Source organism: Mixophyes fleayi, chromosome 4, assembly GCF_038048845.1.
Source record: "Mixophyes fleayi isolate aMixFle1 chromosome 4, aMixFle1.hap1, whole genome shotgun sequence".
In the NCBI taxonomy this organism is placed as follows: Eukaryota; Metazoa; Chordata; class Amphibia; order Anura; family Limnodynastidae; genus Mixophyes; species Mixophyes fleayi.
The window spans coordinates 115873333-115892726 of record NC_134405.1 but is presented as its reverse complement, the minus strand read 5'-3'; the positions used below and the strand labels follow the sequence as shown (position 1 = coordinate 115892726).

General features: G+C 39.0%; 1 protein-coding gene across 3 annotated transcripts in view; it reads right to left on the bottom strand.

The window, feature by feature from the left end:
• The window catches only part of CGNL1 (cingulin like 1), an 88289-nt gene that overhangs the window by 12632 nt on the left and 56263 nt on the right, over positions 1 to 19394 (bottom strand). For all 3 annotated transcript variants that reach the window (XM_075208057.1, XM_075208058.1, XM_075208056.1), the window contains exons 9-14: positions 16499 to 16705; positions 15039 to 15143; positions 12785 to 12937; positions 3899 to 4069; positions 3550 to 3711; positions 1788 to 1877 (exon numbers count right to left, since the gene is read on the bottom strand). In XM_075208057.1, the coding sequence (XP_075064158.1) occupies positions 1788 to 1877; positions 3550 to 3711; positions 3899 to 4069; positions 12785 to 12937; positions 15039 to 15143; positions 16499 to 16705 (888 nt within the window). The remainder of the gene's footprint in view (positions 1 to 1787; positions 1878 to 3549; positions 3712 to 3898; positions 4070 to 12784; positions 12938 to 15038; positions 15144 to 16498; positions 16706 to 19394) is intronic.

The following is a 19394-nucleotide window of genomic DNA, read 5'->3' as shown; positions in this document are numbered from 1 at the left end:
GAGAGGCAGAAGTGCTAACCACTTACCCACTGTGCTGCCCGACCATCCTATAGTTTCAAGGTGTCAGGAGTTTTAACTTCTATGTTATATAAACACCCCTGCAATTTTTCTTTGAACATTTTGAAGTCCTGTTAAGTCAGAACATAATAAGCAAAATAGATATTTTCACTGGATATCCATTTTGCGGTTTATTTTTGATTGCTGGAAGAAGGGACTGGTGCAATAACATCTTTGCAATCGATATCAGACAAAAGAATGTAACCCAGAGAGAGAATGTACGATCAACAATTCCTAGTAAGTGCTTCGATTTCTACAACTGGAAAACATAAACTGTATATGTGGTAAAGGTTTGTCTGAAGACAAACCTTCCTGTATCGCATACAAGGCTGTTTTTCTTTATGCAAGCCTTCAAACACCGGGTAGTGTGAAAAAATTAAAGATGTTCACTGACCCCCGTGAACTAGTTTTGGGTTTGGATCTGGATTAGCTTCGTGTTTTGGTTTTGGCAAAACCGTCCTCGTGTGTTTTGGTTTTGGATTTTATAGAAAAAAAATCGTAAAATATGCTAAAATCACATAATTTTGCTCTTTTTTTGTTCCTACATTATTATTAACCTCAATAACACTAATTTTAAGTCATTTGCAGTCAATCCTGACCACCTCACAGGTCATAATATTACTTTCATACACTTTCGGACAAATACTGCAGCGATCTGGCTGGATGTTAAGTGACAGAACAATGACACAAACACACAGCAGTTCCTAGCACATCTAGGACACAGTGGCACACAGCAGTGGCAGAAAAGAAAAATGGGGGTCCGCAATGACGCTTTGCTTCGTTTTCAATTCCGAGGGTGCGTAACAGTACCGAGCCGGATCGGTACTGTCGGGTGTGTTCGGTTCTCCAGGAATCGAGCCGGGGCATCTCTAGTAAAAATGTATACATCAAAACACAGGAGGACAAAACCAATTGTAGTGTCTGGAGCTGGTGTTTGCATTGTTACCAGACTTTAGACAGTAGACATGTCACTGTAGCAGTGGTGGTAGAAGCCATGACCTTTCAACTGTGGTTGTGCAGCCGCGGGCAGTAGCCGTGACAAGCGAGTCACTAGCTGTAAACTTTCACTAAAGACCTACGAATCAATAATACTACAGTCACCGAGCTTTTTGAATGACTTGACCATACAGAATACTCCATAAGAGACAAGATTGTTACTCAAGTATTTCCATAAACACTGGCTTAATTTGTGTATTAATCACTTGTACTGTGATTTCATAAAGGTATCAAATTATTTATAATGGCGTGACCAGCTACAGTTTGCTATAAACAGATCATGGAACAATAAATAGATATGCCAAGGATACATATATGGAATTATTTTAGACTTGTGAGCAATTTCTAGTGGGGTCATACAGAGAAACCCAGCATCCTTCTACAAATAAAACATTATCACATTAATCTAGCAAAAAAAAAAAAAAAAAAGGAGCAAACACAGTATATTAACCTTGCACATTTTACCAAAAGGAACCAAATCAACCCATTGACTTTCAAGTTTTATAAGTAGTAAGGTTAACATGGTCCCCATAAATTATTTCAGTTTGTACTTATCAATATTTTTAGTTTGGCGTATTATTATTATTAGCTTTTATTTATAATGCGTCACAAGGGTTCCGCAGCTCCATACAATGGGGGATGTTGCTTTGGTATTAATTAGGTATATAAAAGCAGTTCCAATGTACACTCTCTAGTGGTGCAGTATTTCATAGACCATAGGAAGAAATACCTACCTGTTCTCTGCATCTGGTTATCCTTTCCAACAGCAGATCCGAATTGTTCTTTTCTTCATCAAGTTCCATTTCCAGCTGGGACATCTTGTCCTGGAAGAACAAAGCCGTTCTGTATGTTAAGCTTTAGCGCACCGATCCAAAGATGAATAAGCAGGATCATTAACAAAATTTGTTGCTAACATGTTGAGTGACAAGATGATCTACTATGTCATTTGCCATGTCAATGTATACAAATGTACTATACAAACTGAATGAGAGGGGGGGCTGCCTGTACCGCAGGTGAGGGAACAATTGTGAACTTGTGCCTTTTTTTCTTAAGCCAGGAATAAAAAAGTTTGAATGAAAGATTGACAGAACTGGTTTCTATTCCATGAATTGGTTTTGCTTTTCATGCTACAATTAATAGAAAGTTAAAAAAAGTAAAGTAAATATCTTGCTCCACAAACTTGTATTAAATATATAGATAAATCAACTAGGTTTCATGGGATTATTTTTAAATCAAAGTAAATTTTGTATAGATGGTATTAATAGTTAAAGGTGGATTGGGAATTGAAAATGGTAGTGTAAAAAATTCTAAAAGTGGCCTCACTAGGTAGGATCAAATGGACTTCAAAAGTAAGTGGGCTTAGCACTCTATTAGCAATAGCCCCATGTGGTAGTTGGGGTGATCCTTCCTAGCAGTTTAAAAATTCAATGTGATTTTTCTTTTCTTTTTTTTTCTTTTAATGTCCCGACGGCTGCCCCCACTCTGGACGTTAATGTAAAATGTGTCTGTAGAAAAGTACGTGCATCGGTAAATTTTTGGATAATAGTTGAAAAATATTTACAAATGTAGGCAGTGCTGAGAACTAACACATGCACAATTAAAGCATTCATTCTAACAGCTAAAACAGTATTCAGCTTGCAGTGACATCACTGACTAATATAAATAAGCCTTGAACTATATATTCATGGCTGCAATCTGAGAAATAATACTTCAGCTCACAAAATGGATTCATCCACTATGTATAAGTGACCAGGCAACTTTAAATTATGTGTGTCACATAATAGTAACTTACAGATAAATACAATCATTGAAATTTAAACATCTTACTCACCTGTAAACTCAGACCTATAGTAGCTCTGAGGTTTCAGATCCATTGGCGTTGTACATTATATTAGCGTTTCTAATGGGTCTGAAAATGGAAACCATCGACCTCCCAAACACAAGTAAAAACACGAACAACCACTTTGCATTTGAAATGCGGTTTCACTCGCATTTGTACTTGTGTTTTTCCACTGAAAACAAACGACAGTGGGTATAAGGCCTAATTGTTTTATATAAATGGGACGATATTCAGTGTACAAAGCAGTAAATATTTGCCAACTGGGGTTTGCTACGTTACCCTCTTAATTTTAAATATGGTCGATGCATTAACATTAAAAGCATTTGATGTAAAAGAAAATCTGTTTAAGCATAGCCATACAGATGTTTCACTGTACGCTGCCATATTTCTGTGAAAGTGTGTTATCAGTACGTACTTCAGGAAACGTTTTCACCTGCTTTACTTTCAGCATACACCTATTGGTAGGAAGATCAACACGGCTGACTCCATGCAGCAAAACCAGTGGTAGTAGCACAACGTATAATAAATATGAAATACCTTTATATTACTACTGCATGGAGGTCTGAAATCATCCAGATAACAAATCACACTTTACGCCTTCTGAAATGAAGAAATTGTTGCTCGTACTCTAGGTTTGTTTAATACTAAAATAATACCTGCATTGACTTCACTTGTCTAGTACGGTCATCCTTCATATGGTTTTTTGCATCCAGTTCATACTGAAGATCTTTAATAGTCTGTTGTAGAAGATGGTTCTTGGTCAATGACTCATCATGGGCTCTCTGGTGGTCTTGTAAATTTTCTTCCAAATGCCGGACCTTAATTGAAATATCAAAAAGTGGTATGTTTCATTGTTAAGAATCCAGAGCAGCGAACGGTCAACATGAAAATGGAGGAAGTACGCACACAAGAGAGTGAAGAGTGGGCGCACTTATATGACATCACAAAACAGGCGTGCCCTCTCTCAAAGTCACAATTAGTGTGACGTTCATGCTTTCCAATTACCTCCTCTTGTAGCTTCCGGATTGTTTGGTTGCACCTTTCCACTTCCAGGGTCTTATCCTTCAACTGTCTTTGCATTTCGGAACCTTCCTTACAATATTTTTCTTTATATTCGTCAAACTGTTTCTGAAGCTCCACAGTAGACATCCGGGAAAACTCAACATGTTCTGAAATCTAAATTAGAAGTATACACATTTCAGGGGAGCCTTACAGCAAATATAAAACATTTATCACAGCATCATAAAATCATAGGATATAAATGTAATTCGATATATAAAAGTCCCCAAAAAACTGTTCATTAAAAGCAATCGCAGTCCACAAAATGTAAAATAAAAAAATAAAATTATAATCAAGCTATGATAATGGAACTGATGCCGTTTCTCAGAAATTCTGTGGTTCATCCCACAAAATTACTGCAACTACAGTTATTACACAACAATTACAATTTTAAGGTGTTAGATCTGATATACATATGGTCATAAAACTGTTTTTCTAGAAATGTATTAGCATGTAAACCACTCACATTGCCTTTCATTTACTTTGCAGGATACTGTAGCAATAACAAATATTCAAAAAGAAAGGACGTGGCCATCAAAAGCCTTTATGTTTGTGGCCCTGTACTCCTGAAAACTCAAACTTTTTCTTTCTATATTACCCAAACCATGTATTCAAATTAACAGAGGCTTTATTAAGCGGTTCTGAACTTTTTTTCGGCATGTTGACACCTGCCGGTACAGATGTAACAATTCATTTTTTTTCATGGCACAACAGTGCTAACATATTGTAAAACAATCCTAAACAAACAGAATATATTTAAAAACAAAAAATGAACAGCAGCTAAATTGTTCCATTTAAAAATAAAATACAGTTCACATATAACTCAAAATGTATTATTTCAGTTTACATTAAGAGTTTATCCATGATTTCTTAGGACACATATAGACTTTGTGCCCCAAAAATGTGTCCTTACACATTAGTAGGGACTCCCTGTTTAATTGACATTTAACATGATATACAGATACTGGAGCTCGGAAACCCATTATCAAGAAAGTTCCAAATACCAGAAAGGGAAAAGGAATAGAATTGCTGCTATCCAGTGGTAATCTCATTTGCACAGACACGGTCACTAATATTTTTCTACAATCGTCCCTATGAAAAGATCTGCGTGTAATGAGGAGGGGATGTGGTGTGAGGAGCAGTGAGACAAAGGAGTTTTAAGTGTAATTTTAGGCATTTTAACAATGGCTCTCAAAATTAAAGTAAAAACTTTATTCCAAAAACATATGTTAAGCATTCTCTATATGCATGCAAGGTCTCAATAATGCTCATTAAATTACATGCTGCAACGAAGACAATAGAGCACATTAATAACATGCTTGTGGGCAGGAATCTGAGTAGCACCTGCAATAGATAAAACGCATGGCTGTAGTTTTCCTACAGAAAGTGTTACATGTCCTAGAAAAAGCACATGGCTCTTGTTTGGGTATAATTTATAAAAACAGTACAAAATTGTATAAATGTGGAATACCCTAGCAATATTAATTTTATGGCCAGCTTTTAGGTTTTTATTGTTTATACTTTTACACACAGGGAGCAGCTCTTTTTCTTATAGATAGTACTGTAACTCATGGCAACCAATTGGCTGTCTGTATTGATCACTTTGGTGCAAGATAGTATCAGACAGTTTCAATTGTCTAGCACTAAAGATGCTAACACATTTTGTTTTTAAAGCAACTAATGCAAAAAGAATGAACTGAACAGTAGAAGTATGACACATTAATACTTAAAAAAATATTAAACATGTAATAAAACACAAATAAGAACCTACACACATACATATACACTGATCACCCACAACATTAAAACCACTGACAAAAAAAATGAACAACAATGATTTACTTAATTATCTCATTACAGTGGCATATGTCAAGGGATGGGACATATTAGGCAGCAAGTGAACAGTCAGTTCTTGAAGTTGATGTGTTGGAAGCAGGAAAAATGGGCAAACATAAGGATCTGAGCGACTTTGACAGGTGCCAAATTGTGATGGCTAGATGACTGGGTCTGAGCATCTCCAAAATGCCAGATCTTGTCAGGTGTTCCCAGTATGTAGTGGTTAGTACCTACCAAAAGTGGTCCAAGGAAGGAAACTGGTGACAGGGTCATGCTGACTAAGACAGAAAGGTGTCAGAACACAGAGTATATCGCAGCTTGCTGTGTATGAGGCAGTGTAGCCACAGACTGGTCAGTTCAGACAATCAGCGAATGAAGGTCTAAATGTGAGACAGGTGTTGTAGCACGGTATGTGGCCTGTTCAGACTTGCTCCCAGAGTAAGTTGCTGCCCTGCCAGGTGAGAGACAGTCAAGGAGGACTCTTTGGCAGATTACATGCAGGGGTAGTTATACATGAAAATGGGATAGTGTGATAGAAGGATCTTCTGGTTTTTTGGAATTAGTGTGCGGAACATAGTATGGTGCACGTGTCTGCACTGGCGGGAAAGTCAGAGACTACCCGTATCAGCACCTGCCATGTTGTTCTCAAGTGTCACAAGGCATGCTGTCTGGTCACTCACTGCCTCCCCACCACCCTGAGGAAAAGTGTCTCCTGCAGGGCAGGTGCGTACAGAAGCTGTGTTAGGGAGGTTGCAGTCAACAGCTAGGTCTTCCTGGACAGTCCCACTACCATGGGTGAACAGTAACAGGCAGGGTGCAGGGGTCCAAGTAGCGGAGACGGCCCTGGGTCAGAGACCAGTGTTGCATGGACAGCGGAACCAGACGTGAGAATGGTTTGTCTCGGTGAGCACGGAGTTCTGCTGCTAGGCGTTCTACCACAATGGCTGCCAGGCCACGCCCCACCACAGACCAGTCAGAGTGCCCAGTGCGATCCCTGTTTACCTCTGAAAGCGCATACAATGGGCAAGTGAGTGCCAGAACTGGACCGCAAAGGAAAAAGGTGGCCAGGTCAGGTGAATCACGTCTTTCATCATATGGATGGCAGGGTGCATGTGCATCACTTACCTGTGGAAGAGATGACACCAGGAAGCACTATGGAAAAGAGGCAATGTGATGCTCCGGGCAATGTTCTGCTGGGAAACCTTGGGTCCTGACATTCATGTGGATGTTACTTTGACACATACCACCTACCTAAACATTTATGCAGACGAAGTATACTCCTTCATGGCAACGGTATTCCTTGATGACAATGGCCTCAGAATAATGCGCCCTACCACACTGCAAGAGTTGTTCAGGAATGGTTTGAGAATAATGACAAAGAGTTCCAGGTGTTGACTTGGCCACCAAATTGGCCAGATCTCAATCTGATCGAGCATCTGTGGGATGTGCTGGAAATACAAGTCAGAACCGTGGAGGCCCCATCTCGCAACTTACAGGACTTATAAGATCAGCCGCTAATGTCTTGGTGCCAGATACCACAAGACACCTTCAGAGGTCTTGTGCAGTTCATACATCAATGGGTTAGAGCTGTTTTAACAGCACAAGGGGGACCGAAACAATATCACACAGGTGGTTCAAATGTTGTGGCTGATCGGTGCATATATACATACACACACACGTAAAGATCCATATTCAAAACAGTGTATGCCAGTACCTAATTTAAAAGTATTTGCTTCACAAATTCTGCTTTGTTAAAAACATGAATTGAATGCATATGTAGTGTTTCGTATTTGTTTTAGATGTGTCTGGTCCTTTAATGAACTCCCATTGCTAATGACCTTGACAAAAGACAAGTGAATTCTGAAACTGGTTAGGTGGTCTATGATCCAAATAACTTTGAACACAGCTTATGACTAACTAGAAAATGTCAAAACAAGCAGTCTAGCAGCACAATGAGCTCAGACATAATGATTAACAACTCCAGGCTGGTTTCATTTATGATATTAGTAGGCACATTCCAATGCAGGTCTGCAGCTCCCAACTCTAGCGGCTACAGACCAGTTCACTCTGGTATTAAACAAACCCTGCTCATTATTTATTAATTAATAGTGGGAAATGATGTAATAACTGTCTGCAGGAAAGAGAACAGGTTAAACATGCATATCTCCAAAACGTTATTCCTTTACTGTCCTTTCTTTTCCTACGTTGGCATCATAGGGCCTATGAAAGTGACTGTAAAACCGTTTAAGCTTCCATTAATTTTAGTCAAAGTCCAACTGGAACAAATAGCTGAAGATATTATTTCAGATATGTTTAGTGCACATTCTTTAAAATGAGTATGTAATAGTAGAAATATGTATATAGACAAACGGCCTGAGCCATTAAGGAGAGCAAAGCAAAAAAAAAAAAAAAAAGGAGTAACTTTGCACCTTGGCAAAACCATGTTGCATTAGAGGGGCAGGCAAATTTAAAAATGTGGGGAAACATTTATAGTTGGGATAGGGCATGTCCTACCTAGATCGACTTTAAATATCAGTTTAAAAATAAAGCTAGAGCACTTCTGCCTAAAGTTTGCATATTCTCCCTGTGTTTGCGTGGGTTTCCTCTGGGCACTCCAGTTCCCTCCCACACTCCAAAAATATACTGGTAGGTTAATTGGCTGCTAACAAATTGACCCTAGTCTGTGTATGTGTGTATATGTTAAGGAACTTAGACTGTAAGCTCCAAAGGGACAAAGATTGATGTGAGTGCGTTCTCTGTACAACATTGCGGAATTGGTGGCGCTATATAAATAAATGATGATGATGAAAGCTATCAAGTATGTGTGCTACAAGAAAAATCAGCCAGTACTTTCCTTATGTGCAGAATAATAAACGAAGTTGCGCCGCTTGCATTTGAATATGGTTTGGATCAAATTTACTCCTTTTTTTGCCTTACTTCCCTTAATGACTCGGGACCAAAGGGTGTATCTCTTATGGGAGCACTGTTTAGAAGGCTATAGATGCTCTTATGTTGATTTTATCTACTTTTTTCCTCTTACTTTTCTTCTGCTATTTTACAACACTTTTACTACACTTTACTAGTCTTTAAATTTAGACTATAACTGTAAACATGAGGACTGTTAGAAGGTATGGTGTTACCAAACCTGCTTACAGAACTAACCTCTCAGTATAATTGCCATTGTATCATCTCATCCTCATCCCCATACTTACCAACACTCCCAGGATGTCCGGGAGACTCCCCAATTCCCGGTAGGTCTTCCTGGATTCCCGGGAAAGCAGGCAAGTCTCCCGCATCCTGCCCAGCGGGAGCCAAAATGACGCAATTCGGGGTGAATCACATCATTATGGTGCCGCCCCTGAGATAAAAATGACTATTCCGTCATGCCGTCATGGGGGCAGGGCCAAAATTATGCAATTTGTTCAGCCCACCCCCTTCCACCCTCCCGCCACACCCCCTCCCTGGGTTCTTGTGGATGTCAACACCTCAAAGTTGGCAAGTATGCTGACCACAGCTTTATCTTAACCTAAAGCCTGTCGGTCATATTTATATGGGATAATCCTCTCACAATACAATAACATGGTGGGTATGCTATTATTGGGGGCAGGTCTTGTCAGACCCGCTGGCTGACAAGAGAACTATCAAGGCATAGGTGACAGACAGATATTGTATGTTTTCTAAATGCCCATACCGAGAGGCAACATAATACTGTGTGAACCACATGCTTCCCCCTGTACTAGGAGCACCTTGAATGGAGGTGCAGCTATATAAGTCACTGATGTTTATAGTAAAAAAAGGTAGTTGTTCTTCATTTGTTAGCAACAGATCACAGCTGCTTCTTGCCATTAGTATACCTGTCAGCTGATCAGAGTGTACTTTTATAGCTTACACTTAACCTAAATATCGGTGCAAAATCATGTACCATGTAACTGTGTGTAATTGGAAACATTTAGGACAAACGGTTCTATTTCTCTATAGTAAAGAAATGGTTGAGAACGATGACTAATCTTTAAGTTAGAATCATGTGTCCATGTTTAGCTGGGGACGTTTTCTGCAGCTGCATACAAAGTGCCATTTAACGGACCACATGTTCTTAATGCTGCGATTATATATCTAATTGCACAAACCTGATTTTTATTTATGAGAAACACTTGGCATAATTCACTTTATCCCTTTAGAACACACTTCGGAAATTAACATTAGAGTATAAAAAGCCAATAAGAAAATAAGATGTACAAGACACTTCATTTCTCTCCTGACATGAATTAAATATGACATTTGTTGCAGGAACTACACAGATATTATAATGTAATGTGTTCTGCTCAATCCATTTACAGTAATTTGGGAACTACCCAAATTGTTAATGATTAACCAAAAGAAAACTCATCTTGGTGAACAGTTCAAAAATAAAGCAGTGAACAGCTGCTTGGTGTAGATTCACAATTAAGTTGCAGAATGTCTCTCTGAAGCTGAGCTGATAATTAAATTCCTTGAACTATGAAGAAGAGTATAAAACCACTGCAATAAAATTGTGGGCAGTTCATTCCTATACTTTTTTTTTGCAGAATAGCAAATGCAGTATATACTGCAACAAATCTATTATCTTTATGTTGCTTGCTATGCTATGTAAATATTACATAAACTATCTATACAGGGCATGCAACATCTATGTACACGCAAGTAAGGGCTCAATGGCACACACACACGTAAATACTCTTGAGAATGCTTCATAAGATATCTAAATGTGTTATAAAATAACATTTACCAACAGTCATGGCAAACGACCACATCACAATGTGTTTGGGAGCTTTAATCATCAAGGGGCAAAAAAATAACTCAGTAAACTACATTATGTTACAATTTTAATACAGGATAAATCATTGTTTAAATCATGTTACTATAGGAAGTCAATTTCCTAAATATATATGATTTTGTTGTGAATGATTCTGTCTAGGGATGTGCACCGGCCACTTTTGGGGTTTTGGGTTTTGATTAGTTTGATTTTTGGGGTTCTGATATGTTTTGCCAAAAGACCGGACAAAAGGTTTTGGTTCTGATTTAGGGTTTTGGGTTCTGATTTATTTTAAAAAAAGCATAAAAAGTGCTAAAACCAATTTTTTTGTTTGTTTTTCACTCCTACGCTATTATTAACCTCAATAACATTCAATAACAATCATTTCCACTAATTTCCAGTCTATTCTGAACACCTCACAATATTGATTTTAGGCCAAAAGGTTGCACCGAGGTAGCTGGTTGCCTAAGCTAAGCGACACAAGTGGGCGGCACAAACACGTGGGCCATCTAGTAGTGGCACTGCAGTGCACTGCAGGCTTGAATGGCCTTTTGCTGCTCCTCCATCCTCTGCAGCATATAGAGGGTGGAGTTCTAGCACGTCACTACCTCTTGTTTTCGTTGATGACAGGGCATTTTCATTCTTTTTTTATTTGGCAGTAACATTGAACGTAGTTTTATATCTGATACTAATATTTCTGGACTGCAAGAAGAGTGAACGTATTTTAATTGAGCAGTACTAATATTTCTGGACTGCAACAACAGTGAACGTAGGTAAATGTAGCAGTACTAATATTTCTGGACTGCAACAACAGTGAACGTATTTTAATTTAGCAGTAATAATATTTCTGGACTGCAAGAAGAGTGAACGTATTTTAATTGAGCAGTACTAATATTTCTGGACTGCAACAACAGTGAACGTAGGTAAATTGAGCAGTACTAATATTTCTGGACTGCAACAACAGTGAACGTAGGTAAATTGAGCAGTACTAATATTTCTGGACTGCAACAATATATTGCTCTAGAATTTTTTTTATACTTTTTAAATAATTTTTTTATATTTTTTTGTAATTATTTTTGTATAATTTTTTTTTTTTTGTAATTTTTTTTCATATTTTTAAAATAACTATGGACTTAGCAGAACAAAGAACAGGACAAAAGCACCACTAGACTCAGCAGGACAGAGCAATGGCCAAAGTACCACTGGACTCAGCAGGACAGAGCACAGGACAAAAGCACCACTGGACTCAGCAGCACAGAGCACAGGACAAAAGCACCACTGGACTCAGCAGCACAGAGCACAGGACAAAAGCACCACTGGACTCAGCAGCACAGAGCACAGGACAAAAGCACCACTGGACTCAGCAGCACAGAGCACAGGACAAAAGCACCACTCAACAGGACAGAGCACAGGAGAAACTAACTAATCACTGGACACAGGAGCACCACTACACTATCTACAACCTCCCTCTTCCCTGATCTCAGCCCGAAAGAAGATGGCGGCCGCAAGCGGGGAATTTATGCAATCCGAGTCTCGCGAGATCCGACGCGAGACGTGGACGTCAGAGCCTCATTTTCATTTTTTTGCCCGCCGGAAATCCGAACAGTACTCGGATCCCGTTCGGATCCGCACTGTTCGGGTGGGCTCGGATTAGCAGAATCCGAGCCCGCTCATCCCTAATTCTGTCATGCACTTTAATTTCTACAGTGGACATCATGCAAGTGGATGGTGTTTGTGGTTGCCTGTAGACTAAGACTATGCAATGCCATAGGTGGTTCATTGATACTTGCCTTTGGCAAAACATTTGGAACATGAGAAGTGAAGATGTTGAGCCAACACAGAAAAATGTGTTTCATATTCTGTTTGAATTGTTTTCTCTGATTGGACTCATCACATTGTACATGCTAAGCCTCTTATTTACTTTTGTCAGCCACAACCGAGTAGAAGGTATCCTCATTAAACAGTCACTGCAGTCAAATGTTCTTATACAAAATGAAAAATTAATATATTGTATTAGAACTGTAAGCCATGCCATCCCACCTAGTCTAAGTATATATGTGATGAAGTCAGAGCACAGGGATGTTTATATATGTTCAATGCTCATCACTGGTAATCACTGACCCTTCAAAACCGAATTAAAAATAAGTTTTTTTTGTATTTAATGACACCCACTGCACAGAGTCCTGTTTAGCACATGCCCATACCTCTTTTTGTAGTTTCTCAATGGTCTTGTCCAGCTGCCATCGCTCATTCTCCATTTCATTCTTCAAATTTCTCAGTTGCTCTTTCTGGTTAGATTCATCTTTTAATCTTTCAGTTAACTGTTGATGTTCACGACTGATTCTACTGAGGCTTCTCTGTAATACACAATCATCAACAATAATTCAATAACATCAAACAATAGAAAATGATGATGATGAAAATGACCATATTTAAACAGACAGTAAATCTAGCAATATCACTGTGTGAGCCTCACCCTAGAGCAGAATTTATGTAATTTTTTTGTAAATCTGTCAAAATATAATATATATATATATATATATATATATATATATATATACACACATATATATATATATACATACATACATACATACATACACACAAACACATACATACATACATACATACATACATACATACACACAGATGAGCCAAGCTATTAGTTAAGTGAATGACATTGCTTATCTCGTTACAATGGCACCAGTCAAGGGGTGGGATATATTAGGCAACAAGTGAACAGTCAGTTCTTGAAGTTCATCTGTTGGAAGCAGGAACAATGGGCAAGTGTAAGGATCCGAGTGACTTTGACAAGGGCCAAATTGTGATGGCTCAACAATCGGGTTGAATCCTCTCCAAAACAGCAGGTCTTGCGGGATGTTTCTGCAGTGGTTAGTAGCTACCAAAAGTGGTCCAAGTATGACAACTGGTGAACCGGCGAAAGGGTCATGGGCGCCAAGGATCATGGATGCGCATGGGGAGCGAAGGTTAGTCCATCTGGTCCAATCCCACAGGAGAGCTATTGTAGGACTAGTTTCCAAAGATGTTAATTCTGGCTACAGTAGAAAGGTCTCAGAATACACAGTGCATCACAGCTTGCTGCGTATGAGGCTGCATAGCTACAGACCAGTTAGAGTGTCCATGCTGACCCCTGTCCACAACTGGAGGCACAGACAATGGGCACGTGAGCGCCAGACCTGGACCATGGAGCAATGGAAGGTGGCCTGGTCTGATGAATCATATTTTCTTTACACCATGTGGACGGCCAGGTGCTTGGTTTACCTGGGGAAGAAATGGCACCAGGATGGACTATGGGAAGAGGGCAAGCTGGCGGAGGCACTATAATGCTCTGACAATATTCTGCTGGGAAACCTTGGGTCCCGGCATTCACGTGGATGTTACTTTGACACATACCATGTACCTAAACATTGTTGCAGACCAAGTACACCCCTTCATGGTAACAGTATTCCCTGATGGCAGTGGACTCTCTCAGCAGCATAATGCACCCTGCCACACTGCAAAAATTGTTCAGGAATAGTTTGAGGAACATGACAAAGAGTTCAAGGTGCTGATTTGGCCTCCAAATTCCCCAGATCTAAATCGGATTGAGCATCTGTGGGATGTGCTGAAAAGACAAGGAACAGTTTGTAACACTGATGGGCAGCACAGTGGCTTAGTGGTTAGCACATCTGCGCCTCAGCCAGGGTCGATTCCCGACCATGGCCTTATCTGTGAGGAGTTTGTATGTTCTCCCTGTGTTTGTGTGAGTTTCGTCCGGGTGCCCTGGTTTCCTCCCACACTCCAAAAACATATTAGTAGGTTAATTGGCTGCTATCAAATTGACCCTAGTCTCTCTCAGTCTGTCTGTGTATGTTATGGAATTTAGACTCTAAGCTCCAATGGGGCAGGGACTGATGTGAACGAGTTCTCTGTACAGTGCTGCGGAATTAGTGGCGCTATATTAATAACTGATGCTGATGAAGTCTAATCCATGGAGGCCCTGCCTCATAACTGGACATGAAGGATCTGCTGCCAATGTCATGGTGCCAGATACCACAGGACAGCTTCAGAGGTCTTGTGAAGTCCATGCATTAACAGGTAAGAGCTGTTTTGGCTCCACATACACCCACGCACACACACACACACACACGTTTCTGCAAGTGGCACCAACAGAGTATTAATGATTATAACAAAAGCACAAAATTAATATAACAAGGATATATGAAGTCAATTATATTTGGAAGAGGTTGTAGCTCATGAAGAGTGTTTGAGAAGTAAGTCCTCTTTTATTGTAGTTAGATTCCTGTGCTGTGAGGGCATAAGACAATTGTCTATATGAATCAATATCCTGGTTTGTGGGTTTAGGGAGACGGCGTGATGCTTGGACAAAGAAGTGTCACTATTACATGTAGATCTTTATTGCTCATTTAATGTTTATTTCTTGAATTCCTGGTTCACCTTTGTGTCCTCGAGTTGAGTTTCCAGCCCTCTAGAAATCTCTACTGTTTCATTCTCTTGCTCTTTAGCATCTTCCAAAGTTTCAGACAGCTGATGCTTCTCTTTCTGTAATATACGGTAATAAGTAGTGCTATATTATTATATGTACATTTTTTATTCACATCTATTTTATCACGTTATTCCCATCTCTCATTGTTTTCATTATTTCTTGTATGGTAAAAAAAAAGCATTGCAGTTCACTATGATGTTAACCATAATAAAGTTTCCCTTATGTACCTGGGAGTAATATTTAAAACATTTCACTTACATGCTGTTGATGCAGGATGAATGTACGTCATCTGAAAAGGACGTGACTATAGCAATCACTTATTTTTATGGCACCAGCATGAAACAATGTTACAATTCCAATTATATGTATTTCTAGCACATTAACTAACTGCCTGAAAAAAAGGGTGAAACGCGTGTTCCAAAAATAAGCCTTAGAGGACGTTGTCCTGCCCATGGGCGCAATTTGGACAGCCCTGACTTACTGTACATCTCTTTGGGATTCAGGGAGAAATTGCACAAAAAGGCCAAACTTTCTATGAAAAGTAAGCCACTGACCAAAAATACATTTTCCTTCCAATTGTCAAAGTTTTTTCTCACAAAAATGTAATATCATAGTCTGACTAATCAAATTACATCATGAAATAGTTCAAATACATTTGTTCCCAAAAAAAAAAAAAAAGAAGTATGTTCAGTGAAATATGTTCTGTGAAACAAATGCAAGCAGGGCCAGTGCAATTACAAACCTTTACGACAGGGATGTCCAAGTTACTAGTTAGACATCTCGGGCCTGAATCATTAAGGATCTTAAATGAAGAGGATCCTTGTTTCAGTCTCCTGGACAAAACCATGTTACAATGCAAGGGGTGCAAATGAGTGTTCTGTTTTGCACATAAGTTAAATACTGACTGTTTTTTCATGTAACACAGAAATACTTGACAGCTTATTTGTACACTGAAATTTAAAGTTGATATGTGTGTGTTACATGAAAAAACAGTCAGTATTTAACTTATGTGCAAAACAGAACACTCTATTTGCACCCCTTGCATTATAACATGGTTTTGTCCAGGAGACTGAAATAAGGATCCTCTTCATTTAAGATCCTTAATGAATCAGGCCTCTCTGCTTTATGACCTAACCCATAGCAACCAATCAGATGTGTGCTTTCCATTTTCAGTTAACTGTACTAAATAAACAGTTAGGATTAGATTGGTTGCTATGGGTTACGGCAACTTTTTTGCAGTTACAGTCCACCAGTGGTCATAAAAGTACCTCAATATATTTACTAAATTCTTAAACTAACTGAAAGATCATGATAAGCTAATATTACCACCAATGCTATCCGCCATATTGATTATCTTATAACATGAATGTATAAAACTCTGATGGAAATATGTTCGGTCTGTTTTACTCACCTCCGTCTTCTTCAGCCTCTCTTTAACTCTGTCATTGTCTTCGTGCAGCTCATTGATTTGCTGATTAAGATCTGTTATTTTGGCTTCTAGGTGCTGTATCTTTCGTCTCAGCTCTTCATTCTCTTGCAATAGACTTTTTGCTCTGTTTTCACATGCAATTTTTATTTCATTTGCTTCATTCTTCTGACTGGTGATATCATTTCCATTCTATGATAAAAAATATAACGTTTATTCTCTTGCTGAGCAGTATGAGAACACTTGTCATGTTAGAATGTTCTATGACTGTGCACAGTGGGGACATTCAGCAAAACTGTTCCACAGGTAACAAGTAACAGTCTAGAAAAGTTGGTGTTGCTCATGGCAACCAGACTACCTATTATTTTTCTAGTACAAATTAAAAAAAATGAAAAGCAAATGTTGGATTGGTTGCTGCATATTTTCTTCACAGTTACCTGTGGAACAGTTTTCAGAAGTGTCCCCAATGAATATCCCTATATTATATTGTTATCAATTTTTCTCTCTCTCTCTCTCTCCTATCTGAACTCCACTTTCTTTAAACGCTGTCTGCGGTTTTTGACAGCGATCAGTGGGAGACGTATAAATGATGGGAAAGCTCAGCTGTTGTGGGTAATGCTTCATAGTTGTGAGATACTCGCAGCCAATCAGATGCTGCTGGCTGATCATAGTCAAAAGCAGCGATCACTTTGTAACATACGGTAGTACATCACAGAGAGGAAAACAATAGCATTTACATAAATATACTTCTACTGTTCTTAGCACGCATACCTATATCGGATGCTTTAAAACACACGATACATAAAACATAATATAATTTTTTTCCTAATAAGCAGAGATATATATTATATATAGCTATATCACAATAATGCTACCTGAAGCTGGAAAACAACTCTAGCCATTGAATGCTATGCAGTTACAACCAGACTGCAGCATTGCTTTCTCTACAATTTTTTACAAAATGAAAACAAACTTTTGATTGATGCTATGAGCATCGCTGCTTTTGTAAATACCCCCTTTATTTTTCTGTGTGGGAAAAAAACACTAAATCACCACTTTAATGCCAGCTTAAAACATCCTTGCAAACTGTATTTTGGTTCCTATACCACGGCTTAAGAAACTCTGATTTATGTAAATGGTCCCGTCTGTTTGCGATGAATTGGAAGTTGCAGTGTCTGTTGTGCCCTTATGGAAAATAATCTCTTAAATTCAAGCACACATAACAATACAAATTTGTCTGAGATAATGACTCCCCTCTCCTCTCCTAAACGGGGCAACAAAGAAAAGTTGATGCTTCATGGGCTCTTTACAGCAGCTATGTCAGCAGAAAAGCATAATAATAGGTTAAGCAAATAAGAAACAATGAAACTGTTTCCTTTAATGCTTGACCTGCTCCAAATGTGTGCAGGACAGTCATTAGACAAAGAGCAGGAAGATGGCCAAGACAAGGTAATTAGGAGGTACAAGAGAGTGCTTATAGAGATCTTGTTTGTCAGCAATGCTAGGTTGTATGGGGAAGCACTGGTTACCATTTAAACAAACCTACATGAGCTAAAGAAAGGCCTTTAGGGTAGGTTGCGAACACAATCTTTTGGCATTGCAAGAATTTAACATATGTAGTAATCTATTTAAATTCAAGTCCCAACAATTTATGAATAAATAACATAGAAGTTAATTTGTGCGGTACATTTGTGACGTATTACCTGGCAATCAAATGGTAAATTAGTGGAAAATACTGTACTCTGTTGTAAATGTCTCTTCTAACATAGCCACAAGCATCAAACACAACTATGCACTGTTCAAGTACCTTTAGTATGACATGCACCTCTATATTACCAGTTTAGATAAACAAGTGAAAAGCCTGCAGGAGTAAACTCATCAGACATGCATATAGAGCCTCAATTAGCATTAGGAGTAAATCCTGCTATAATGTACAATTATGCAACGTGGCAATGCCATGTTCCACTGCAGGGAGGGGGCAATTTATATTCATCATCACCATTTATTTATATAGCACCACTAATTCCACAGCGCTGTACAGAGAACTCACTCACATCAGTCCCTGCCCCAATGGGGCTTACAGTCTAAATTTCCTAACACACACACACACACACAGACAGAGACAGACAGACACACGCACACACACACAGAGGCAGACAGACACACAGACTAGGGTCAATTTGTTAGCAGTCAATTAACCTACCAGTATGTCTTTGGAGTGTGGGAGGAAACCGAAGCACCCGGAGGAAACCCACGCAAACATGAGGAAAACATACAAACTCACAGATAAGGCCAGGGTCGGGAAATGAACTCTTGACCCCAGTGCTATAAGGCAGAAGTGCGAACCACTTAACCACTTTATATTGCAGCATAAAAATAATGCTGCACAGTATGTGCGCGTCTCTGACAAGATGAGTCAGTATTTTTCCGACATACAAAAACACGGACCTCACCCCCACCCTCAGAAAGTACTCCAATACTATGTTAGTGCCAACACAACAGTGGGTTCACATTGGAAGATGTACACTTTACCCAGGATCAAGGAAGATGTTTCAACATTGGGTTATTTAATAAGTGACTATCAAGTGTCTGACTTGGCACATGGTTTGACTGTCTTTCATTCTAATGCACCTTCAGATGCCTCCTGCATCTTTTCCTTGGTTACATTGAATTCAAACTGGAAAGTGATGTTGTTTTCTAGACAGCTACCAATCTCTATTTCTAGTGAGGGAGTGATATATATGGACATTTATAGGCTGGTGTAATACACAAGCTCAACAGTTACATGATTGACAATTACACGGTCGACAGCATAATATAGACTGGGTTGGAAAGTCGACAATAACAACATCAAGAGTATTATTAGGTCGACAATACTAAC